This window comes from Megascapheus bottae, chromosome 12 (genome assembly GCF_031878675.1).
Source record: "Megascapheus bottae isolate mThoBot1 chromosome 12, mThoBot2.hap1, whole genome shotgun sequence".
NCBI lineage: Eukaryota > Metazoa > Chordata > Mammalia > Rodentia > Geomyidae > Megascapheus > Megascapheus bottae.
Window position 1 is genome coordinate 58,292,831 of NC_143520.1, and position 26,569 is coordinate 58,319,399.

A 26,569-nucleotide genomic window follows, 5' to 3' on the forward strand; every position below is an offset into this window, starting at 1 on the left:
CTCCTCCTTCTTCTTCTTCTTCTTCTTCTTCTTCTTCTTCTTCTTCTTCTTCTTCTTCTTCTTCTTCTCCTTCTCCTCCTCCTCCCCCTCCTCCTGCTCCTCCTCCTCCTCCTCCCCCTCCTCCTCCTCCTCTTCCTTCTTTTTCTTCCTCTTCCTCTACGTGGGTCATGGGGCTTGAACTCTAGGCCTGGACGCTGTCCCTGAGATTTTCAGTTCAATGCTGATACCCTAACCCTAAGCCTCAGCCCCTCTTCCCATTTTATAGTGGCTAATTGGAGATAAGAGTCTCATAGTCTTTAGTGCCTGGGCTGGCCCATGATTCTCAGATCTCAGGCTCCTGAGTAGCTAGGATTTTAGGCTTGAGCCACCATACACAGCTTTTGACTGGTTCTTATTTAAAAAAAATGCTTTTCTGTAAATGATTATACAAAGAGGTTTCAGTTCAATATGTCAGCATATGAATACATTGCATCTGGGTTATCCTTATTCTGCAACCTCTCTGAAATGTGTTAAGAAAGACTCTCTGATACTAGTTGACACACAGGTAACTTCTGTGTACCACTAAAAGAGAAATAGAATTGAATGGATTGATTATCTGCCACAACAAATATTGGTGTAGATTTCACTAGGTAACATTCTAGGTGCTAGAAGTTTTAGCCATGTATGACAGTCCAATACAGCTTGGAAAAGTCCCCATTCTTCTGTATTAGTTGCTGGGTATTTGTGAAGTAGAAACCAGTGGATGATGTAAGGCAAGGAACTAAGGGATGTGGTGCACATCACATCAGGGAAATGGAAACCTATGCTGTAATGAGGCCTAACTCGTGGCCTAGTGCTCATTCCCTGGTCTTGGGACTGCACCTGGCTGAGATGGTGCCTGCTGCCCGGTTGGAAGGCTATGGTTTGTGAAAGTAAGGCCAAGTCTGGGATTGGACCCTTCTGCCCTCTGGGACAGTACATGCATCCTACTTCCTCAATGAGAGTACCTCCTCTGCCCTGCCCACCTTTGTGCTGATAGGCTCCTGCATCCTATGTTAGCTGAATGGTCCTCAATGAGAGTACCTCCCCTGCACTGCCCACCTTTGTGCTGATAGGCTCCTGCATCCTATATTAGCTGAATGGACTTCCTCAGTAAACGAGTTCCTGCCTTGATGGGTCTCCCTGATGCATCTGATTGTCCTCCAGCGAGGGAGGGCTGGGTGCGGGTGATCAGTTGGCCCTTTCCTTTGTCAGCTCGTCCTGGTCGGGCTGTGTTCTCCCTATCCCTCCTGTGAGTTGGGAGGGACTGAGGACTAAAAACTCCGACAAAGGGATATGGAGTATATATTGGCAAGATCCCTCCAACCGCTGATTGTAAGAAGACAGTCAGCCAGAAAGTAGGCATAGAGACCAATCGGCAGCTTCCTGCAGGAATACAGGCATGGGATAATGGCAGCTTGAACAAGATGGACAGTGTTGGGAGTGTGGTGAGAAGGAACTGAGTGAACATCTCTCTCAGCACACAGGTTGTGAGCAGTGACAGACCCAAAATGTATTCTGAACTTGGAGGTAGATTCATTACTGATTGTGTATCTGGAAGAGTATGGAGTGTTAGAGCAAGAGAGGACTCGAGCTGTGTGGCTTGAGCAACTGCAAAAGTTCTAACTAGTTGAGATGGGGGCTACAGGGGACTAAGTTTATTTATTTATTTTTTGCTAGTCTTGGGGCTTGAACTCAGGGCCTGGCCACTGTTCTTGGATTTTCTCAAGGCTAGTGCTCTGCCACTTGAGCCTCAGTACCACTTCCAGCTTTTTCCTATGTGTATAGTACTGAAGAATCGAACCTGGGTCTTCGTGCATGTTAGGCAAGCACTCTACCATTAAGCCAAACTCCAAGCCCAGGACTGCTTTGTAAGAAAGATCTGATGTCTTATATTATGATTGAAATGGTCATCTGATATTTCATACATGTCAAGTGGGAAGTTAGTAGGTGACTACATAGTTCAGGGAAAAGGCCCAAGCCAGAGCTATACAAAAAAACTGGGAATATCTGAGGTCAGAAAGGGTTGGAGAAATCTAAGTACCTATAAACGTAGAGCCATCGATCAAGGGAGTCAGATGTAGTTGAAGGAGCTTTCTAGCTCTAGCAGTTTAAGAAATCCATTTTGCTATCAAAATACAGTTTTATCTTTTAACATGGATTAAAATGGAAACATATCAACCAGGAAATAGCCATTCACAGTCAATAAATTACTGAATGATCATTGGATTGATATCTGGCCTGAAGACTAATTTAACTGTTTTCATTAGTGGATCTGAGCCCTACAGAATGGCTGATAAACCTCGAATTTCCTGCAGTCATTAAGATTGATAAGAAGGAAAAATGAAGTTTGTAGTCAGAAAAGCAGCATTCTGATTGTAAAGTTGTTAATGAAGACAGTCATCAGTTAGAGTTATTTAGCTCTAATAATACCTGTAAATGTCTCTTTTATTTTTGCCAGTCCTGGGGCTTGAACTCAGAGCTTGGGTACTGTCCTTGGGTTTTCTCAAAGCTAGCTCTCTACCACTTGAGCCAAAGTACCACTTCCAGCTTTTTCTTGTATGTGATACCCAGGGCTTCATGCATGCTAGGCAAGGACTCTACCACTAAGTGACACTCCTGGCTCTGTAAATGTCATTTGTGAGTCACAGAACTCCAGACAGGCTTAGTTATGATTGTTTTTTTCGTTTCTATTGTAATATCTCACCAAGTGGGCAGGCATTTGGCAACAATAAGAATGAAGCATTTTACTTTCCCAATATATAATTTCCCTTAAGGCCAAATTCCCAGCAAACCAATAAAATCATATATCTGGAGGGCATGACATACATTATGTGCCCTAAACCAAAAGGTCAACATGAAGAGCTTGTCCTTGGTTTCGTTCCAGGGAGTCCATTTCTCCCCCCACCCCCACCAAGTTTCATCATTTACTTTTATTTTTCTTTCAAAACAACTACTCTGGTATATATAAGTAGCGCCATCTGAGTTTGTTTGTACTGGCTTTCCTGTCCTCTTGCTGATCCTGAGCTCCAGCAATCAGCAGGGGTTTTCTCATTGGATTTTGGAAATTTTGCACAGAAATTCTTGGGTTGAATATGTAGATGGGTAGCAAAGGTGATTGTGTCTTTGCCTTTTTCTGCCTGGGTGTCACAGTAGGCTGTGAGCCCTAGATGCAGCCTGGAAAGATTCAGCCCTTTCAAAGTCTGAAGGTACATTTCTAGATATACAACCACAACTGATACACCTACATCATGTGTGATTTCAAATCACTCACCTACATTTCCTGTGCATCTGAACTACTCTCCCAACATATAGTATACACCACCCCTTCCAACAAGAAATGCTAGGAGGAAATGTGTGCTCAGGTGAGCAATTGCTAATAACTCCCAAACTCATTTTACTGATACGTAAACCAAGAGTTGAGGAACTTGCCAGGTGCCATTAGCATTTTTAGGCAAGCCTGGGAGACCATGGGCATTCTTTATTCTCCTTGCTCAAGCTCCTCAGGGATTTTAGGTCTAAACCTAGGCATGTCACCCGTTCACTTAATGAGGAAGGCCTGACTCACTTATTATGCTGAAGCATGGCTGGATTAGGAAAGGCAAACCCTGCCATTCATTAGTAGCAAGAACAGAAAGAAAAATGCATTGATGTGTGTGTGTGTGTGTGTGTGCATGTGTGTGTGTGTGTGTGTGTGTGTGTGTCCACCTATACTGGGGCTTGTACTCAGGACCTTCTCCTGCTGTCATTTGGCTTTTTGTTCAAAGCTGATGACCTACCACTTACGCCACAGCTACCTTAAGGTCTAGGAAAGTATATTGAATGTCTACCTACGTTTCCTTTATCAGGACAGATAGGTCAAGTCTAAAAATATCATTTATATTTCTGAACCTACATTTGCCCCCATTTCTATTTCGAATGCACTGGGCTTGGCTCAGGCCCCATAAGCAAGAGATGCTTTCCTCTCCCAGCTGCCTGCTTAAGGGCCAACTCTGTTGCTGGAGTGCTGAGCTTACATGGCTGACATTAATCAACCACACAAAGACCGGGGCTCCCCTGCAGGCAAATTCTCTTAATTTAGACACCATGGCAGGTGTTTTAGCCCAAGCAGGACACCATCCCTGCCAGGTTACTGACCCACACTAACTTCTACCTCCTCACACATTCCCTTCTGACAGTGTCCCAGGCATCTTCATCAGGAAAGTCAGGGTTGTTTCTCCTTTCTGTTACTAATCAGACTGGTATGGAAGTAAGACAGAAACAGCAAGGCAGTAAGGGACGCCTAACATCCTGCTAGAATTCATCCACTGTGATGGCTACTTTTCAAGTATAAAGCATGATGTATTTTGGGGGGGGAACTTATTAAAACTCCAATATAGATAAACCTACAATGGTTTTCAGTAGTTTTTACCCAGAGAAAAATACCAACTCAGTGGCTATATATTTGGTGAGTCTTTGTTAAATGAATGCAGGTCATGTCATTAGAGTGGAAATTTCTATCCAAAGGCTTTGATAAATGCCACCCTCTAAATTGCTGTCCTCTTGCTATTTTGCCGGGCAAAAAAGATGAACCTGAATGGAAGACTCACTTGCTAATTGGTCTAATGTTCTGACTGTATGACATACATGTTATATTAAGATATAACTAATCTATCATGTTGCGTCTGTGTTTTGTAAGTCTGTAATTCTTGTCTCCAATGTGAGCCTAATTTAATGAGGGTAGAACTGCTTAGCTTCTTAAAATGCTGAAATGTGGAGAGAACAAGAGACATTTGACTTTCATTGCAAGTGAAGCGTTTGCATATTAACGGTGGCAAATGGAGCAGGAAGCCCTTTCGAGGATGAAAATTAAGTAAAAAGAGAATGATTAAAATCCCCAGTTGCCCCAAGAAAGTAATATATAGTGGCATTTTGTGGAGTAGAGTTGAAAGAGAAACAGCACACTGAAATTCCCTATAAGGAAGGTTGTGAAATCCTGTGATATGTGGCCCAAAGTATCTCCCTTGTCCTCCTTTGAATGGTAAAGCCATGGCTCCCTGCAATTTGGTTGAATGAAAAATCAGTTGGACCTTTGGACATGGAGCTAACTCCATACAAGTCTTAAATGCTTTAACATGCAAGCCGTTGGTCCAGCTCTACAATTCAGAACACTAGCTTGTAAGCCCATGATCTAAACAACTTGTACTTGTACATGGGTAGGTAACTTCAGTTTACTGGGGTTTCACTGTTAGAATGGCAAGTCCTAGTTGAATTGAGAACTGACATTATTTTCCCGCATATGCTTCAAGTCCAAAAATTTATCTAGTCTCATTTCTGTTCCACTGGATTCCAGTATCCATTCACAAAGGCTAATTACGCTGCTAGATCTGGGGCAACACTAGAAAAGGAACACGTTCACTTCATGTGCATGCATGGAAATAGAAAAATACAATATATTAAAATTGCTCAATAAAGGGACAAGAAAGGGGAGTAGAGGAAGTGAGGTAGATTAACTTATATGAATATATAAAATGTCATGATGAAACCACTGAAAAATTAATATATTCTAACAAAAAGGAAGCAAAAAAATGGCACAGCAGTGCAGTTGAAAAAAAGATCTATTTTAAGATGGTTTGTGAAAAGCTATTGCAACCTCCTGATGGGAAGAGTGTTTACAATACAACAGATTTGTAACATTCATTGAACTGCTTGGGAATTCACTTATACATACACTTCATATAAACTTTACACAAAGTTTCATGCGTCACTGTGAAAGCACTTCAAAGCCAGCTTCATGTCGTAGCAGAATAACTCAGCTTTATGTTACAGACTGTTAGAAGTGTTAAAAATCAGTATAAAAACAATATAGCAAAAGTCACTGACACAGACAGTGTAGTGAATTTTTTTTTAGGCTCTGTTTTCCTATTCTCCTAAAACCTCCTATGCTTAAGAGCCAACATCTTATGTGGGCAGCTGCTTTGACTTCCTCTCCATAGTTGAGTTTTCTCCATGCCACCATATTGGTGACATTTGCCTCTGTATCTTTTGCATTTGCACAGGACTTGGCCCATATGAAGCTTCCCCAAATGTGGATGGGTTTAAATTGTTGTAAATCAGCTTCTATAATTAGATTTGAATTTATATAGTGTACATAACTGAGGAAGAAAGAACTTCATCAATTTTTGTTTTTATGGCAGCTTCATCAAGGCATCATAATTTAATATGAGTACATTTTAAGGATTTTAACTCATAACTTCTGACAACTATGCATACTTAAGAAACTACTGCTTCTATCTAGATCTACAATATTTTGGTCTCCTCTATGTTTCTTCACATACCATTGCAGTTTACTCCCTAATCCCAAGTCTCACTCAATCTGATGACTTGTCTTTAAATCTGCTTTTCGTCTACACCTGTGCCTGAAATCCCACAAGAATGTTTATATTTCAGTCTTTATGATCCAGGCTTGATGAGTACGCCGTGCTGTACAAAAGCTGTAATGATTATCATTAGAAGAAAAGGGATAAACAAAGCTTTGGCTCTTGAACATATCATTACATTCCATATACTTAGAATGCAGGGCTGCTTCTTCTGGAAGCCTTCTGTACTTCTCCCAGGAAGTGCTCGTGAGGATCCTTCTAGTTAATGAGTATTTGCCAAAGGACACCTGCTTGTGTAGCCATTCTCGGCTCTGAGTTGAGGCCTGCAGAGTCCTGACTCTAGACATTTAAAACCTTGATGAATAATTCCCTCAACCTCTCTCTCACAGCAGTCCAAACAAGGCTTCTTTTAACTTTGCCTCTGAGGTACTTTTTTGAACCTTTGTGGCCAGAGCTCATCTTCTCAATTAGATTGTTGCAAAAGATCCCTAATTGTAACAACCACAGAGGGGATTTCTTTTTGCCTAACTTTGGATCTGCTCCCTTTGTGTGTGATATCATGGCTTGTCTTGGGGTTCTTTAGAGTTCTCTCCAGCCAGAAGACCTTTACCAATGAGGGCCCTCGACTTCCCAGTCTCCAGAGCCATGATCCAAGTAAACCTTTCTTCCTTATAAATTCCCCACCATACAGTTATAGCAATAGGCTAAGGTGTTGAGAGACTTCTCATGTTTGAAAGTAACATTTATTTCTTTATAATCTTGTTCCAATCCATCCTTCCAGTGACATCACCTGCTCCACATCCATTCTGTTCCGTCTTCCTCTGTTCTCACACACACATTCGCTTCTCCAGCCTGAGCTTGTGCTTTGCCTTTTACATAGAACACCTGCTTCTTTTCTCCTATGGTCTAAACCCCACATCCTCTTTGTAGGGTCTGCTCTATCCAGTCCCCAAATAATATTTCTGCCTCTAGCTTTTCTTACTCCATGTAGAGATGGGTACCTTGTAGATATCTGTCTCCCTCCCTTTCACTTTTAGGCAGAAGATTTTTATCTTGCTCATCTTTATGTTCCATTACTGAGCAAGAGCCTTGCACATGGGAAACAAGGAATGTTGAGGTATGGAAGAAACAGGCTGCAATCATATCACAAAATTTGGCCCCACGGAGGAACAGGCTCATGCATGTGCTTACTGACAATACAGGTGTTAGGAAAATATCAGAAAGTCCAAGATTGCAACATTAGAGACATGAAAAAAGCTCATTTAAAACCATATGCAGAATATTTGCAGCTACGTAAAAAACAACTATTTAAAGTAGGTATTTGAGTCTGAGAAAAAAAACTGGCAACCTCCTGATTTTTTCTTCACTGAGGCCTTTTGAATAAATTAATTATGTTCATATCATGTATATAGAAAATGATGTCATGTCACATAATCTAAAATGATACTTAGTCACATGGTTATGTTTGCAGTTGAGTAAGAAAGCAGTTTATAGGACCGGGAGCATGGCCTAGTGGTAGAGGGCTTGCATAGTATGTATGAAGCCCTTTGTTGGATTCTTTGGTATCACACACACACACACACACACACACACACACACACACACACCCTCAAATGGAGCTGTGGTTCAAGTGTTAGAACACTAGCCACGAGAAAGCCCAAGGACTGTGCTCAGGCCCTGAGTTCAAGCCCCAGGACTTGCAAAAAAAAAGGGCTCAGGGCTGGAGCCAAAATTCTCAGGTTAAGCCCCACAACTGGCAAAACAAAACAAAAAGCAGTTTACATAAAATATCTAATTATGAACATATTGTTATAAAAGGAGGTATAAGGGACACTAATCAAAATGTCGAAAACATGAGAAGAGGTATCAAGATCTGAGAAGTAATGAATCCATTACCTGACAAATATAACTGTAACCCCTCTATACATTATCCCAACAATAAAATACAATTAAAAATGTTAAGTATGGTTAAAAGTTATTCTTCCTTTTGTTTATCCTTCTAGATTATATAGTAGGCACAAACATGTTCGTAATAAGCTAAATAACCATTACAAAATTTTTTTTACTCCATCCAACTGGCAGAAAGTAAATAGATAATATTAACTGTCAACAAGATGGGGAACATAAGTGTGATTCAACAAACTTTTTCAAGGACAATTTTAAACTACCAAAATACAATTTAGTGTTCTTTGACCTGGATGGATGAACCTATACTAAAAATTGTTCATGTTTGTTATATTTCTATGTAACAACTTAAAAAAAACTGGGCATAGAAACATGGTAAAAAATTGTACTCAGAAAATTATTCTTTAATATCTACTCTGGAAAGAAGTTGAGCTTTCAAGTTATTTTCCAGGCCAATTTACTTTTCAGCATATATGCCACTGAAATAACTGCAGAAAAATACATTTGCATATTATGTAGGTTTTGCTTCTGGGTATTTCCATCTTTTATTATATCTTCAGAAAGATACAAATATTACTTAAAAATCACTTCTGTCAAAATTCACATTACATATGCTAACATTAACAAATTAATGTGATATCTAATGTATATTGTCGATACTAGAGTTTGACTTTATGGTCTCATTCTTTCCCAGGCTACTTATTCAGCTTGCTTGGCAGCTTGCTTGATTGGCTGGTGTACTAACCACTGTAGTCCTGCTTTTTAGTGGTTATTTTGGAGATTGTGCCTTGACTGGGCCAAAACCATTCTCCAGATATCAGCTTTCTAATTAGCTATGGTTACAGCATATGCCACCAATACCCAGCTTCCAGGGATACTTTTAATGTAAATTCTGTGCTTAAATGAAGCAACCGAAGAAAATGGCTAGCTTAAACATTTTTTTTCTCATTCTTAGTGGAAGGCAAGTAGAATGTTATTACACTTAAACAGCTCAAAATGACTGCTCCTTTTTTTGTCTTTGAAATATGCCTTTAGATGATATAAAAACTAAAATAAGTTGCTATGAGGACATCCATAGAATTAGCAATTCTTTTAAAGTTACAATCACTGTACTTTAAAATAGACTGTGTAATTGCTTCCGTTTTCAGTACCACTTGAAGAGCCTTTTATTGAGTAGTAACTGAAATTGCCACAGTTCTCTGAGCAGAATATCAAGTCCTAGAATTGGTAGCTCCTCGCTATTCACAAAGTTAAAAACGACAAGAAGAAAGGACAGAAGGCAACAGTAGTCACAATGTCAGGGAGACGCTGGAGACTGCAGTAAAAATCTCCTGAGGATGAGCCAAGTGAATTAGCCATTGCTTCCCTGCAAGGCTGACGATCTATGTGCCCCCACAAAAAAGTAAAACTGCAAGGCCCACTCAACAGTGCCACATTAGAACATTATGCCTAGCCTGGGCCCCTCTAAGCAAGGAGCTTTATTTGATGGCACGACAGCCCCCTAATGTCAGTCCCTTTGTTAGAAGAAATCCCTTCTGTGATACCAAAAAAGCTACAGCATATTTGGGTACAAATTCTTTCGATTGTCTTGGTTTGATGCCTGGCCTGGGATGGCTAAGTGTAAGTTATTTCTTCAGTGAATTACCCTAAATACCATCTTCACTGATAATTTCTCTGCATTTTGTACTTTTTTTTTTCTTTATCCTGGGGCTTGAACTCTGGACCTGGGTGTTGTCCCTGAGCTTTTCAGTTCAAGGCTAGTGCTCTACCACTTGAGCAACAGTGTTACTTCTGGTTTTCTGGCAGTTACTTGGAGATAAGAGTCTCACAGACTTTCATGCCCGGGCTGGCTTTGAACCTTCGTCCTCAGATCTCAGCTTCCTGAGTGGCTAGGATTACAGGCGTGAGCAACAGATGCCCGGCTATAATGTAATTATTGTGTTTATGTTTACCAACAATTGCTCTCAAAAGGTTTGACTGTTTAAGTAGGCCATTAAATATGACCATGAGGTCAATTCAATAAATACTCAGGTATATGCTGCACTGGTATGTAAAGAAGGAGGTTGCTATACACACATAGCTCAAATTCCTCATGGAAAACAGGTACTGAGTTGATTGTTGGAGAGGGGTGGTTAAAAGGCTATTTCCTAGAGGAGAAACCCATTGGATTGAGTCATGGAGGAAAGGTAGAAGCTGTTAGGAGTAGCTCTGTGGAAAAGTGATGGACAGGAATGCTAAACTTGTAAAATACGCCCATAGGAGGGCAAAGGGTTTTGGAAGGGCTAACTCTTCAGTTTCAAATGATAGTAGCTGAAGTTGTCACTTCTCAGAACCAGCTGCAAGTTACCAGAACAATGATACCCAAGTATAGCTACAGTAAAGTGGAAACTGGGTCCTAGTTAATCAATGCATTCAGACAGAGAAAAGGAAGCTTAGAAGGAGCAAGTCAAAAAAGGAGAGTGGGTAGAATGTGTTTTGAAATATGTGCAAAGTTAGTAAAGCAGGTGGCAGACAATCTAACCATAGTTGTCGGGAGGCCTTTCCACAGGTGAAGCGACGACAGTAGCATAGGTCCTCAGGGAAGCTGGAGGTGTACACTCTACAGAGCCATGATTTGCCTTGGAGATGCAGGGAATGGATCCTGGGGGCTTTAGAATTTCTGCACAAAACTCCCCCAAGCACACTATCCCTTCCCTAAAGCCAGCCCCGCATTGCTCATTGTTGGATAAGGACTCATTCAACAGCAGTTCTGAGGCCTACAGTTGGGCGATCTATGGTATTGACAATGAGGTGATGTGTGGTTGAGAAAGTTTCTGGGAATGCATCACTATGGCTGCCTACTGTTCCCCTATCAAACTCCTTTCTCAGTTACTACATAGTATTTTGACTCCTGTTAGAAATATATTATCTTTCTCAAAGGGTGGTAATAATAATGATAATAATAATAATAATAATAATAATAATAATAAGGTATATCAAATGTAGACTTTTAAATTGTGGAAGATAATTTTTCCAGAGAGAAAAAAATCAGCTTTATCTGAATTAGATTTTAGAAATGAAATCCTTGCTATGTTGTTTATTTAGACTGCTTCGAAAAGGTTTTTATGGGATTCTGATATTTAATAAACACCAGAATCTGATGACAGGGCTGATATCAAGTGTCCTAAGAAGCAATGTTGGTATAGAGAGTTTGGGGATCTAGTAAAAGATGAAACTGCGGTGTTTAATTAGGTCTGACTCCAATTCCACTGCGTAATATCACTTTCCAAAGAAATCGGAAGTGACAGACATCAAGCTTGCCCTCCAGCTGTCAGGACTGCAGGATTACTAATGCTGGCAGAAGATGAAGCCTTCAGGGGAAAGTTCATGAGGCCCTGGAACGCTAGCCACTATCCATTTACTAAACACCTTGAATGAAGCCTCAACGTTTTTGAATCTCACTTTTCCTATTTTCAGGTGGCAGCACCAAGATCTAGTAAAAATTGTTTGTTTGTTTGTATACTTTCTGCCATGAGTTTACATGTGTAAGTTCTTTCAACTCTGGAGAAATTTCAGGGGAATACATGTTTTCTTTTTTCTTTTCTTTTCTTTTTCTTTTTTTTTTCTACAGCAGACAAAGGGCTTTGACCACAGTGTCCTCCAGAGAATGACTCATGTCTCTGTCTTCAGGGAAGATTACTTAATTTTTACTGACATTTTAGTAGTCCCTCAGCCACCTTCAAAGATTTAATACTTCAGCAAATGACAGAACTTTGGGGAAGAAGAAACCACACACACACACACACACACACACACACACACAATATAGATGACCTGTGCAGCTTAGAGGTCACACTCTCTAAGGCATAAAGTAAAACCATAGAATACATGATACTTAAAAGGAGGCAGGCTGAAGTCAGAATTGAATATTGTGTGAAACATCTTTCAGACAAATGTACTGGGATAAGAAGAAGTGGTGGGGATAAAGTCATCAAATTCAATGCATATCCTGCAAAATTAAGAAAACTGAGGGACAGAGTAGGGCTGGGAGAGATAAGGGAGAACGCTGGAAGGCATGACATTGATCGAGATGATTTGTACTCATCAACTGCTTTGCTGAATAGCAGCTCCTTTGTACAACTCCTTAAAGATAATGGAAACAATGATTTAAACAACTATTAGAATATATTATGTCCCCTTTCTATGCCTCTGAGACTTGAGCTAATTTTTGCCTCAGAGAATCAATTTGCCCCTCAGAAGTCTGTGCGTGTGTGTGTGTGTGTGTGTGTGTGTGTGTGTGTGTGTGTGTGTGTCTGTCTGTCTGTCTGTCTGTCTGTCTGTGTATTCTGGTACTAGGACTTGAATTCATGGCCTCTTCCTCACTTGCTCACTTGGTTGTTTTTGTTGGTTGGTTGGTTTACCAGTCCTGGGAGATGAACTCAGGACCTGAACCCTGTCCTTGGGCTTTTCCAAAGCTAGAGCTGTACCACTTGAGCCACAGCAGCACTTGTGGCTTTTTCTAACTATGTGGTACCCTGGTCTTCATGCATGCTAAGCAAGCATTCTGTCACTGGACCAAACTTCTGGCCGTCATGTGGCTGTTTTTGCTCAAAGGTGGCATTCTGCCACTTGAGACACACTGGCTTTTGGTTGGCTAATTGAAACAAGAATTGTGGACATTTTTTGAGGTGGGGTGCTGGGCTGGCTTCGAACTCTGATCTTCAGATCTCAGCCTTCTGAGAAGCTGGAATGACAGGCATGAGTAACTAACTGGTGGCCTAAGCCTCAAAAGAATTTTGACTGGAATATTTTTTTGCCAGGCCTGGGTTAAGTTTGGACTTTCTCAAAGCTAGGCCTCTACCACTTGAGCCTTGGCTTTTTTCTATGTATGTGTTACTGAGGAATCAAACCCTGGTCTTCGTGTATGCTCTCTACCACTAGGCCAAACTCCTGGTCCTTGACTGGATTTTTTTTCTCAGTGATGATATTGTAAGCTTGACTATGATTTCACAACCCATGTGCCTAGTACCCTGGAGAGAGGCTCTGAATCCAAGAGAAGAGGAACAAAGAACCAACTGTGCCATCACCACTGTCTCCGGTCACACCAAAGAAGTGGTACTCCACTTGACAAAGCTGGGGCCTCCCAGAGGGCGGGCCCTGTTTCCATGGCCACAGATCTGCTGTGCAGTCCCCCTTTTTCCTCAAGAATGGAGCACATGGTTATGGCGGGATAGTTTTAAGGAGATTGCCTCAAACTTGCATTAGGAAATTCTTTATAGCTCCATGCCAAAGTGCCCCCACATTCTCAACAGCATATAACCATAAATATGAGGTGATTGTTTCTATGGTTCATGAGTCTGTGGGGCTTTCGCTGACTCAAGATTTCTTATAAGGCTACAGGCAAGTTGTCAGAGCTGTCAAGTAGTTCCTTTCATACTGTCTGCAACCCTGTTACTAACTAGCTACCCCTGGTGACCCAAGTGGATGGAAGTGAGGTCCTATTTTCAAGCTCATTGGCAAACTGTTGATACACTTAGAGCTAGAAGGGCCCTCTCAGGGCGGAGATACCATACTGGTGATCTTCCTCTCTCTAATAACCTAAAACAGACTGACAATGAATTTTCGGGACAAAATTGTGTTCTTCCATGCATATATGAAAGCATTAATTTCCAATGGAACAAAATTGGAGATAGAGCCTTAAGATTAAGGATCCAAATGTGATAGTGTAGGAACTTTACTAAAGATAAAAAGAGGCATCCTTTGTCATTGCACCTCATGAATCTGAATGGTTATGAATGCACACAGCGAGAAGACAGTTGTTTATAAACTCAGAAGAGTTGCCTCAGCCAAATCTACTCAATGCTGACTCCCTTATTTGGAGTTTTCGGCACTCTGTGAAAAGACGTTTCTGTTATTTTATTCTCCTAAACCATTACAGTTTTTTATGGCCCCATCAAGAGACTAATACAGAAGGCATGCTCATAATGGATGCCAGTGGGGGTTTTTTTTGTTTGTTTTTTAAATTCAATCAATTATTTCTCTATTTTTCTTTTGGCAGTGACTTGGGCTAATTAGGCAATCTACTACTTGAGCCACACCTCATCTCTTTTTGCTATAGTTATTTTTAAGGAAAGGTTTTGGAATTTTTACACAAATGGATCCTCCAACATAAGGCCTCGGATATAACTGGAATCAGAGATGTATGCTACGAATCTGGCTTATTGATTCAGAGGTGATCTCACTAACTTTCTGTCCAGGCTGACTTCAAGCTTCATTCTTCCTGATTTCTATTTCCTAAGCAGCTATAACTACAGGCATGAACTCTTTGCTCCCAGCAACTACAGCCTTAAAAAAGTAAACTATTGTAAAACATTAAATCATTATTTCTTCCAAAGTCTGGGCAGTGGAATGCAGTCCAGATAACTCTCAAGCTCCAGGTGGTAACAGTCACGGGATCATTTTAAAGGCAGCTACCACAAGGAGAGGAAAAAAATGTTGCTTATGTTTTCATTAATATCTAAATGGATTTGAAGGCTCACTCAAAAATGTAGGCAACAAAATATCATGGTGTAAGCTGCACGTGTGATTTTGTAATCAATAGGTATCACCACCATTTTGTAAGCAATGGATATTTTCACCTTATTTACTGGTTGGTATGCATACACTTGATTTTGGCTACTTCCAGATATGAACATCATTAGAACTTATGGTGCCAGATCTTGCGATTTATTGTACTGAGATAGAAATTCATTTTACTGTATAACAAGTTTGAAAAACACTTGGATTAAGACATTTTATTCTGTAACAATTTGTCTTTGGTTATGAATTGTAGACCATTATCCTGATGGGATACGTGTGGATATCAAGGTGTTTGTGGCCCCCAAAACATTAAGAATTCTTTAAGAACTCATTCTATTTTAGAAACTCAGAAACCAGAAACCATAGGGATCCCTGAACCTGAGCATCGCTACATCCTCCAGATAACTCTAGTACTTGTCCATCACTATCCTGACTAGAGTATCTGATTTGGACTTCACATATGCAAGCAGTCCTCAAGGGATGTTGATTGTGTTGATTCTGGAACCACTTTTTTTAGAGCCACTGCCTTGAGCTAAGTACACCCCTGTCTTCTGCACACCAACTCTCCCAAGACTCCTCTTACTATGTCTGCAGCCCTGATACTAACCAGTTCATGGTTCAGGGCAAGTTACTGAAGCCCTCAAAGCTTATTCATGTTTTAAGAGAACAAAAAATATGCTACCTCACAGAGTTGTTATGAGAAATGGAACCAATGTATCTAAAGCACTTGGCACAGCTCCTGGCACAGAATAGAAACTACTAAAGTGGATGTTAATAGGCACATTATGATTATCATCATTTAAAATTCTTATTAAGCACTAATGTGCCTTGGGAAGATCCAGATTAGAGAAGAGCCACATAAGCAGACCCAAGCGAGGATAATGAGAAGGCACGATAGGAACTGCATAGGGAGATGGAAGTCCAGTGCTTACAAGTGACCTTGTAAGTTCAAAGAGCCTTCCCGCTCCATCTCACGCAAGTCTCCCACTGCTCCTTTGACAACAGGGAAATGAAGCTACTGTCATTATGACACTATGAAAAGAGAGCTTGAAGAAGAAGGAGGTCAAAGACTTGTCCAAGGTTGTAGGGCACGAATCATTCAGGCCTTTCCCCGCACACTTACTTTCTCTCTGCTTAAACAGTTTCTTGAGAAATGTGTCTCTTATGGGTATGTGGCAACATTCCAGTTACCTGATGTTCAGGGTTCAGCAAAAGGTTGGCACTACCTTAGCTGGGCACCAGGCTTTTTGGACTCAAGAAATCCTAAGTGGCAGTAAGAAGAGGCTGGGTATTTGCATATATCCCTTGTGGCATACATGGACAGAGTGAGGGAATTTTAAATGCCATAGGGAACCCATCCTCTTTGTTCCCCATATCCTGTTGCCGAAGGCAGTGTTTGGAATTTACCTCTTCTGATGGGTTCAGTTCTTCTTTGTTTGTTTTTGAAGTCCAATGCAAAGGTACCGTATTCAGTCACAACCTGAATAGATCGGGAGTTTCAGAGAGTAAGGCTAAATGCATATTTGCTTTTCTCCAGGAGAGACTAGAAGGGTGAACATGGGAGATTTAAAATCAAATACCATCACAGGCATTTAGAACTCTGCTTTGGCCTTCAGATTTGAAGTGCAATGTCAAGAGTCAAAAACAGATGAGTGGCTGTTTCTGATTCTTATGGAAGATGCCTGAAACTACAACCCAGGGCATGGGATGTGCTTTTCCATTGAAGTTTAGAATCTTGTCTTTAGTACTACATTTCCTCACACTCATCTCTCCTCTGTATTTTCCCTTTATGGCTCACAAGAAGTTGAAGACTAAAAAGCTTGGTATGAGTTAGAAAAGGCAGAGGCAGTTTGATGAAGTGACAAGAGAGAGGAAGACAGAGAGGAAAGAAGGAGAGGAAGAGAGAGAGAACAGTTTTAGTAGTTACTTTCACTCTTCATTCCTCTCAGATTAGTCCTTTCTTTCTTTGCCTTGTGGCTGTCAGGGAAAATGGTTCTCCAAAATCCTGGACAAGCCATGTACTTCTGACAATATCAAAGATTAAGAATACAAAACACTAATTCACATACATTGATACACTTTCACATGTCTTGGTACCCATTACCCTCCCCCCACCCCCCCACTTTATTTTTCCCCCTTCCCTATCAAATTTCAAATAACCAAATACAAATAAATTCAATATATCAGATAACAAAGTGAGATACTATAACAATATGAGATACCCAAGGGACAGCAAAGGAGATGAGAGATAACATAGTACATTAAGGACAACAATCATTCGTTATATGGCTTTTGTTTCAATATCCTGGAGGTTCTTTCAATTAGCTTCATACTATATGGCCTTATGTATCAAAGTTTTGCTCTATGGCAGCTCTCTGCTGGTAGAGCCCAAGGTTTCTACTGATTATGACAAATGAGGGAAACCATTTAGCCTAAGTTACTTTGAGTCTGGCTTACTTCACTTAATATGATCTTTTCTAAGTCTTTCCATTTCCTAACAAATGGGTCGATGTTGTTTTTTCTGACAGCAGCATAGAATTCCATTGTGTACAAATACCACAACTTGTTGATCCACTCATCGACTGAGGGACATCTGGGTTGGTTCCATATCTTTGCTATGGTGATTAGTGCTGCAATGAACATTGTTGTGCTAGTGGATTTAGTATGCCCTAGATTCTGGATGGTTGGGTAAAATGCCAAGTAGTGGAATTGCTGGGTCATAGGGGAGTTCTATGTTTAGCCTTTTGAGGCACTGCCATACTGCTTTCCATAGTGGTTGAATGAGTTTGCACTCCCACCAACAGTGTAGTAGTGATCCCTCCTGGCCACATCCCCTCCAGCATCTGTTATTATTCTTTTTCCTGATCCTGGCCATTCTAATTGGAGTGAGGTGGAATCTTAGAGTTGTTTTGATTTGCATTTCTTTTATGACCAGAGATGTTGAGCATTTCTTCATGTGTCTATAGGCCATTTTTGTTTCTTCTTCAGAGAAGACTCTCTTTAAGTCTTTGGCCCATTTTTTTAATGGGATGGTTGTTACTTTGGAGATTAGTTTTGGAGTGATTCAATTTTTTCGGTTGTTGATATATTTTAGATATGAGGCCTTTGTCGGTTGTTTGGTTGGTGAAGATCTTCTCCCACTCTGTAGGCTTCCTAATTAATTTACTAGCTATGTCCTTTGCCATACAAAAGCTCCGCAGTTTAATGCAGTCCCACTTATCCAGCCTTTCTCTGATTTGTTGTGATTCTTGGTCCTTATTAAGAAAGTTTCGACCTGTGCCAAGGAGGCCTAGTGTTTCTCCTATTCCTTCTTGTAAAGTTTTCAGTGTGTCAGCTTTTACCTCCAGGTCTTTGATCCATTTGGAGTTAATTCTAGTGCAGGGTGACAAAGAAGGATCCAACTTTAGTTTTCTGCAGGTGCTTAACCAGTCTGCCAGCACAACTTGTTGAAGAGGCTGTCTTTCTTCCATTCTATTTTTTTGGCTCCCTTGTCAAAGATTAGGTGGCCATAGGTCTGTGGTTTAATATCTGGGTCCTCAGTTCTATTCCATTGGTCTTCAGGCCTGTTCTTGTGCCAGTACCAAGCTGTTTTGAGAATTATAACCCTGTAATAGAGTCTAAAGTTTGGAATTGAAATTTCTCCAGCACTGTTCTTTCTGCTAAGAAGTGTTTTTGCTATACGGGGTCTTTTGTTTTTCATATGAAATTTTAAATTGTGTCTTCTATTTCTTTAAAGAATGCCATTGGGATACTGATGGGTATTGCATTGAATTTCTAGATAGCCCTTGGCAAGATTGTCATTTTCACAATGTTGATTCTTCCAATCCAGGAGCATGGGAGGTTTTTCCATTTCCTTAGTTCTGCTTTAATTTCTTTTTTCAGGGTTTTAAAGTTTTCATCAAAAAGTTCCTTTTCATTCTTAGTTAAGCTAATTCCTAGGTACTTTATTTTCAGTGAATTAATGCACCTTCTATCTGGCAAATATCATGTAACCCTTTTATTAATTACAATTAAAAAAATAAAATAAAAAGGCCATATAGTAGGACGCTAAATGAAAGGATCTCTAGGATATATAAACATAAGCCATATAATGAATGATTGTTGTTCTTAAGGTACTATGTTATCTCTCATCTCTTTTGCTGTCCCTTGGTTATCTCATATTGTTACAGTATCTCACTTTGTTACCTGATATATGGGATATATTTGTATTTGGTTATTTGAAACTGGATAGGGAAGAGGGGAAAACAAGATGAGGGGCGGGGGTCGGGGGAGGGAAATGGGGACCAAGACATGTGAAAGGGTATCAATGTATGGGAATTAATGCACCATCTATCTGGCAAATATTATGTAACCCTTCTATTAATTACAATAAAAAATATATAAAAAAGGAATACAAAACACAACTCAAGAAAAGAAAAGCTAATCCCAGGCCCTGCTCCAAGAGACAATGGAAGAGGGACTATGACAATATCTATCCCAAGAAGCATTTGTTGCATAAATTCCTATACAGAGAGCAAGTTTACAACATTATAATGAATATCAAGCCCAGACAGAAGAATGCCAATGAAAATAGAAACCTGAATATATTGGGGTCAGAATGGAAACGTTCTGTCAGGGATTTCCTGGCTTTTTCCTTGTTCTATCTATGCTAAGGGAACACACTGTTCTGGAACTGAGTCCTTGTGCACTAACCAATGTTTTAGCTCCCTGACTGACCTCTGATAGTAGCACTTTTGACCACACAGAGACAGCTGAGTGCAGATGGTCCCCTCACTTGCTTTTCCTCAACAAGTCACTTTGTGTTCTCTAGCAGTTCCAGTTTTGTCCTTTCTGCTTACTTCCCTTTAGTATCTAAGGTAAATGGTCCTTCCAGAGTCCCAAGGCTCGCCCTTTCTAGCTCTATGAGGATCTTTACCCTCTCCTTCTTCGTTGGGACCTACTGCCAGTCAGGTCTTCTTCATGCATGAGTGAGATGATGAATGCTTTGATCCTCATCACTGTGCGTTTTTCTACTGGTTTAAAGACTAAAAATCTGTGGCTCAAAGAGTAGAGTGCTAGCCTGGAATACAAAAGCTCAATGACGGTACTCAGGCCCTGAGTTCGAGGTGCAGCCTTAGTGTGTACATGCATGCTCACAGATACAGACACAGACACATAGACACAGACACATACACACAGACACAGACACACACAGACACACACACATACATACACACACATATCCCAAAGCTTACAAAAGATAGACTAAGACTAAGATAGACTAAGACTCTTGTAAGAGACAGACTAAGCCAGAGGATGTTAACTGCAAAGAGATAATATAGCAAAAGGTCACCTTGTCTTTATTGAAAAGATTAAAGTTCCATAAATTTTAGGTCATGAAGACATGGCACTAGTATATGCGAATTGAGAATATTTCCCTTTTACGGGAAACTTAAGACCTTAATACTATATTCTAGACATTTCTTAGTTCATTTCTTAGAACTCATAAAATAGGTGTTAAAATGATCCTTTCTCTGTTTTATTTAATTTCTGACCTAGGCAGTTATTCTAACAATTATGTTGATTCATGATAAGTGATTCATAGTGAAGAACATTTGGCAAAACCAGTAACATGTTTTAAAATTAGTAAACCAGTGTAAGAAGATTTAAGCTACACATGTGATTATGACTTGAACTCATGAATTTATGGAATGGGATTCTAGATGAGTTTATCTTTGTCCCTGCAAGTTTCAGTAGCACAAGAGAGAATGCAGCCACATGCCGGCTGTCTTTGTCGATTTGGATGGTTGTAACAAACTGCATTTGTCATGGAATTTATAAGCAGCACTAGTCGATAGCTCATAGTTCTAGAGGCAGGGAAGTCTACGACCACAGCACCAACATTTTTGCTGTCTGATGTGTGCTCAGACCTCACGGTTGGTGCCTTCTGGCAGATAAAGATAACATTGCATATAAAAGTATGTGCACATGCACAAAAGGTCAAATAAGCTCTATGGATTGCAGCTATGTCAACTTTTTTGCTTTAATAGTGTACTACAGTTAGAGACGATGTCACCACTGGGAAAGGACACTTGACTTCCAGTTTACCTTCTACAACTTCCTGTGACTCCATAACTATTTCAAAATAAAAGTTTGAAATTTCCAACTTTCTTCATTCCTTTACACCCTTGATTTTGAATGAGGTCAGGTGGTAGCACCAGTCAGTGGACCATGCCTGGCTAGTAGAAAGAGGTTGATTATTAAGGAGATGGTGGCATACCGAGTATACGAGTCTCAAGCTTGAAATCCTAGCTACTTGATAGTTGGAAACATGCGAATCAAGTTTTGAAAGCAGCCAGGGCATAAATGTTCCCTAAGATGCATTTCACTCAGTGACTGGGCAAGTTGGCATCAGTGTGTTATCCTAGCTGCAGAGGAGTATGGGAGCCTGGCACCGTGGGAAGCATCTCTCATCTGCAGCGACAGGTGGCACAAGTAGAATGATAGAAGTCTAGACTCCCTGGGGATAAAGGAAGTCTCCAACTCACTGAAGTGACCAAGGCAAGAAGGGACTAGAGTCATGGCCCCAGGAGTAGATCTCCTGCCTAACAACTGTGAGGCCTCCAGTTCAATCCCAGAATTCGTAAATATAAATCAACAAACAAATCAACACCACTGTGGATCTTGTGCACCTGGAATTACAAGAACCTCCAGTGTGCTACTGTCTTTATAAAATGCTGAATCCAATTCCACATCAAATCCTGACTTGAAATAATGACAAGGCATATGGGTTGTTTCAACACCATGTTTACTGAAACTAAACACACTGGAGCCACACATCAGTAGTTCTTATATTCTCTCTTAGGTTCTATCGAAGAGCCACTGGTATGTGAACTCAGGTCTGAACTAGACAATCAGTATTGCCTCCCAATGTTTCCCTCTCAAGACCTGGCAGTGAAACAGCCCAGCATTCACAGGCTATGCTCCTTAGGAAAGACACACAGAGAGAGTTGCTCTTGACAAACATGTGTTCTGCCTAGGCTGCTAGAAACAATATGATGAGCCACCCACCCATCAATTACCCCCAGGCTTGAGAGTAATGTTGGCATTATTCTGAATGGCATCCTGGACTGTTACTGCTACTAAAATCTCCATGGCAGCCCTGAACAAAATGCTTATGGTTACTTTTGAGCTTGGTGCTGTGATACTGCAGGTATTCAGTTTGTGCTTCCTGAGGGGCCCGGTTGTTAGTCCCCAGCCGTTTAATGGAAGAAATGAAGTCATGGCCCGTGGAAAGAAAAGCAAATATATGTATGACCTTTGACAATGGAAACTCTAAGAAATATGAGACACTGATGAATGTGCCACGGTTTTAGCATATTTAAGGATTTCAGATCATCTGAAGAATTAAGTCTTGGTCACCATGTAGTATTTTGATGTTCAGAACAGTACTATACTTTAGGTATATTACTTGATAAAGAAGAATTATTGTACATATTTTACAGGCATATTTTAAATTTAATTGTAAAGATATTCTAAAATCTTCAACTTGTGTTTTCTTTCCTCCTGTAGATAGTGAAAACAAATTATACTTTGCTAAATCATTGTAGTGATCTGAACAATAAAGCCTGGAATTGATTAGAAAGGAAAAAGAAGTGTTCCTGAGGCAGATTTAATGGTCTGCTGGACAGATTTCATCCAGGTGTCTGCAGGGCTCACAATCTCTGTTTCCAGGGAAATCTGTCTCTGCAATAAGCCTTTTACTCATTCAGAATAGTACAGGAATGAACAGAAGTGGAATAAGGTCTCCAATGAGTTTTGATCCTTTCAAGTTTTTACCACCTTGAAATGATCAGTGTAGACACTCCTTTCAATCCTTACTCTTCACTCTCTGAAACTTCATGTGCACTAAACAGTCCTCTGTTGAATCTTCAGTAATTTGCACATACCCAATTTCTTCAGTTGGGTAGAAGGAAAAAATTCAAATTCTTCCATAGTTAAAATTTTGTCAAAATCAAATTTAAAGTGATGCCAAATCTTAATCCTATTCTCTTTTCCCCCAAAAGCCTACTAATGAGTCCAAAGAATGTATTGCAATGTTCCTTTAAAACAGATTATTTTCAGGTATTACATAATTATATACCAATATTTTCAGGTATTACATAATTATATACCAATAAAGGAATCTTCCCTTATTTACGATTTTTTTCCACAGGATTGGTTTGCACACTCAGAAATTATGCAAATGTGATAGGAGTAATAATTCAAAGTGTAGCCACTAATTTCTCTAAGGGGAAATATGCATAGACCCTGGGATCTACATTTGTTTTCAACTAATTATTCTGTATTTACTCTCCCATTAGCCCAATAATTTTTCTTTCAATTCAAAATTAAGCAATAAGACACTGGATTGCAGAAAGGCCTATTTAGCACACCAGACACACCCCATCACTGTTCAGTCTTACAATTTACAGCTCTTAGAATGTACAGCCAAGAGATTTCCTTTGCCCTGTGTATTTATATTCCATCATGTAGCCATCTCAATAACTTATGCATTCTCAGAAGGTCTGCCTGGTAATTAACTCTAGTCTTTCAAATGCATCATCTTATGTAAAGTGGCTTTGAACACAAACTTTATTTGTAACTTTCAGTTCTAATTCCTTCCTGTCTCCCTCCCTCTCCTCACTCCCACTCTGCCTAGTAATGGCAGTTTGTGTGTGACAAACATACTCTCGAAAATGGCAGTTAAAAAATCCGCATTAGACCAGCAGCACATTTAGTAATTGGTCTTTGCACTATGGGGCACAACCATAAATTGAGATTGTCATATTTCAGCTGAAGCATGTGATGAGATTCTTTGTAGGAACGAAAATGAATTCTCCCTGACACACAACACAGCATTTAAACTATGTATTGGAGGAAAAGACAAAGAAAGCTATTATTTTTTTTTTAATTCAAAGTTAAGGAGAAAGAAAACCAAACCAACTCCAAAGCATTTGTTAACAGATAAGGGTAGAGAGGACAATTTTCAGAATTCTCTCCTTTGGATGACATCGACAAGCTAGGTTACCAATGGGTTTGATGCATGTGTTTTCATAAGTTTAAAGAAACATAGTTCTTGGAAATAATGTGTGTCCTATGTATGAAGAGGAAAATCTACCCAGTGCAACTTACCAATGTCAGGGTCCACTGCTTGCACTCTGGTCAATAGAGCTTTGGTGGCTGTGTTCTCATAGACACAAGTGTTGTAGTGGTCAGAAGAAAATACAGGAGGGTTATCATTCACATCTTCCAAGACTAGGCGAACATCAGACTGGCAGAACCTGCCACCGCCATCTGTGGCCCTGGCAATCAGATTGTAAACTGGGACCCTCTCTCGGTCCAAGAGAGTCAAGGTTTTTAACTCACCTGTGAAAAGAAATCATAGCACGATTGATCAGCATTTTTAAAAATTGTATTTTTTTTGACATGCAGAAACTCAATTAGAGTAAGAATACAAGAGCGACGGAGGACATAGATTCCTTGAAAAATGTTTTGGCATCAGAAAGAAAAAGTTACAGTATTCTAGATGTTATAAACGAATGAGTTGTATGATCTACAAATGCATTCTGTTAGATCCTGGCTACATGGAAATAGCACAAAGAATGGACTGATGACTCTGCTCGTCTGCTGCTCAATAATGTCAACAACCCATAGACCCAGAGGGGCAATCTTTGTGCCTCTGGATTTTCTACCTTTTATCCCCGCTTTTTGAGGAAAACAAGACAATCAAAACAATTTGGCTTCCTGTCTTGAGGAATCTGAACTATGCCAGGATTAACTTTTCATCTGCTGGATTTTGGAAGGGCCTGTGCTTGCTGTGGAAAGTGAGAGAGAAAAACAAGAAACTTGCAAGCAACTCAGCAACTCAACCTTAATAAGGAAAGTATATTTTATCTTATACTACCATCCATACAGCCATGCAGGTGGTGGATGTTAGGCTTTCAGAGATGTTATGCTGTTATGTTTCAATAATATACAGCAAGTTGACACCAGTGGCTCACACCTTTAATCCTAGCTACTCAGGAGGCTGAAATCTGAGGATCGAAGTTTTAATTCAACCTGGGCACAAGTCCATGAGACACATCTCCTGTGAACCACCAGAAAAAAACGGAAGTGGCACTCTGGCTCAAAACGGTACGGTGCTAGCTTAGAACTGAAGAACTCAGGGACAGCACCCAAGCTCACAGTTCAAGCCCCACACCTGACAAAAAATAAAAATAAAAAAAATAAACAACAAAGTGAAGACATTGCAAGAGTGTCTTCTGTATGAAGCATGAAATGCTATTATTCTTAGCTCTAATTGGTAGACGTGTTAGCCAAGCCACCAAAATTCTAAGGCAGTTGTTCCTCTGGTTTCTCTGAGACAGCCAGTTCTCAACACAGATTGCATCGGTTCCCTTATTCAATAACCTGGCAGTGGGTTTTCAGTGAGACATTCAAGACCCTCCATGATCTGGTCTCAAGTTGATCTTCTGCCCACTTTTGTGCCTAACACCATTGGGTGTGCATGTGGTCTCTGCTCATATCGTTCCTGTGACTTGCAGTATGCTGCTTTAGCTGCTATCATTATGACTGAATTCAGAATGCTATCCCTTCCTGGAAACAATTTCTTCTTCCCAACTATGAGACCATTAGCTATTTACTGCTTTATGCATTAAATATACAAACTCCCTTTGTATTTCTCTTTTATTGTCACTGACTTACTTGTCTACCTTCCCTCCTAGATTGCAGTATCCGCTGGGAATGATATTTGTTTGTTTCTTTATCTTGGAGTTTACCACACAAATCCCATCAAGTGCATTTATATTTATTAGCTCCTCCATAAATGTTTCAGAGTGAATAATCACAGGCTCTGGTAGATAAATAGTGTTTTCTCATGTAGCTAAGCTGGAGCTTCTCAATAGGACATGGCAAACCTGTGAGGAGGAGCCACTGTTTTTTGTTTGTTTTTTCTTTTTCTTTTTTGAAAGACTCAATAGAAGGTCACTAAAATCAACAGAACATTAGAAATAAGCTGTTCAAACTTTACACTTAATTTAAAAATTGCCACTGGATGATCTATTTAATACACAATGCAGAAAACAAATATTGTTTCTAAGGTATTGTTTTCTATTCTCTCTGGCCTTCAGTGTGGCTATCTACCTTTGCCTTTTACCCAGGACATTTTACTGAATATTTGAGCATGTCTAAGGGCTCATTGTTGTGGAAAAACAAGGCAGGAATGTTTCATAAAAACCTGAAAACTGTCAAAAAGAATTAGGGATCTGAAAAATAATTCCAAAATGAAAAAGCTCTTTTTAGCCTATATTACACTTCAGCTTGCAAGGTACCTGCCAACTGAATATAACACCACTTAAACCTTTATAAACCTTAACTTGCTGATATGAGAAACAAATAGAGATGTGTGCTTACTTAGTACTAATAACAGGGACTGGATGAGTGGCCTAGTGGTAGAATGCTTGCACGAAGCCCTGGGCTCAATTCCCCATTACCACATACACAGAAAAAGCCATAAGTGGTGCTGTGGCTCAAGTGGTAGAGCGCTAGCCTTGAGAAATCCCAAGTATGGCACCCAGGTCCTGAGTTCAAGTCCCAGGATTGGCAAAAATGTACTAATAACTGTAGCTTGAAAGCACCTAGAAGAAGCCCAATAAAATGAATGGGCCCCAGAACACCTGTATTTGGACATTGTATACCACTTTATTTCT

At 40.1% G+C, this 26,569-nt stretch overlaps 1 protein-coding gene across 2 annotated transcripts in view; it reads right to left on the reverse strand.

Moving 5' to 3' along the window:
- Positions 1–26,569, reverse strand: part of Fat3 (FAT atypical cadherin 3) — a 513,350-nt gene that overhangs the window by 63,823 nt on the left and 422,958 nt on the right. For both annotated transcript variants that reach the window (XM_090343055.1, XM_090343054.1), the window contains exon 12: positions 23,994–24,227. In XM_090343055.1, coding sequence (XP_090199181.1) covers positions 23,994–24,227 — 234 coding nt within the window. The remainder of the gene's footprint in view (positions 1–23,993; positions 24,228–26,569) is intronic.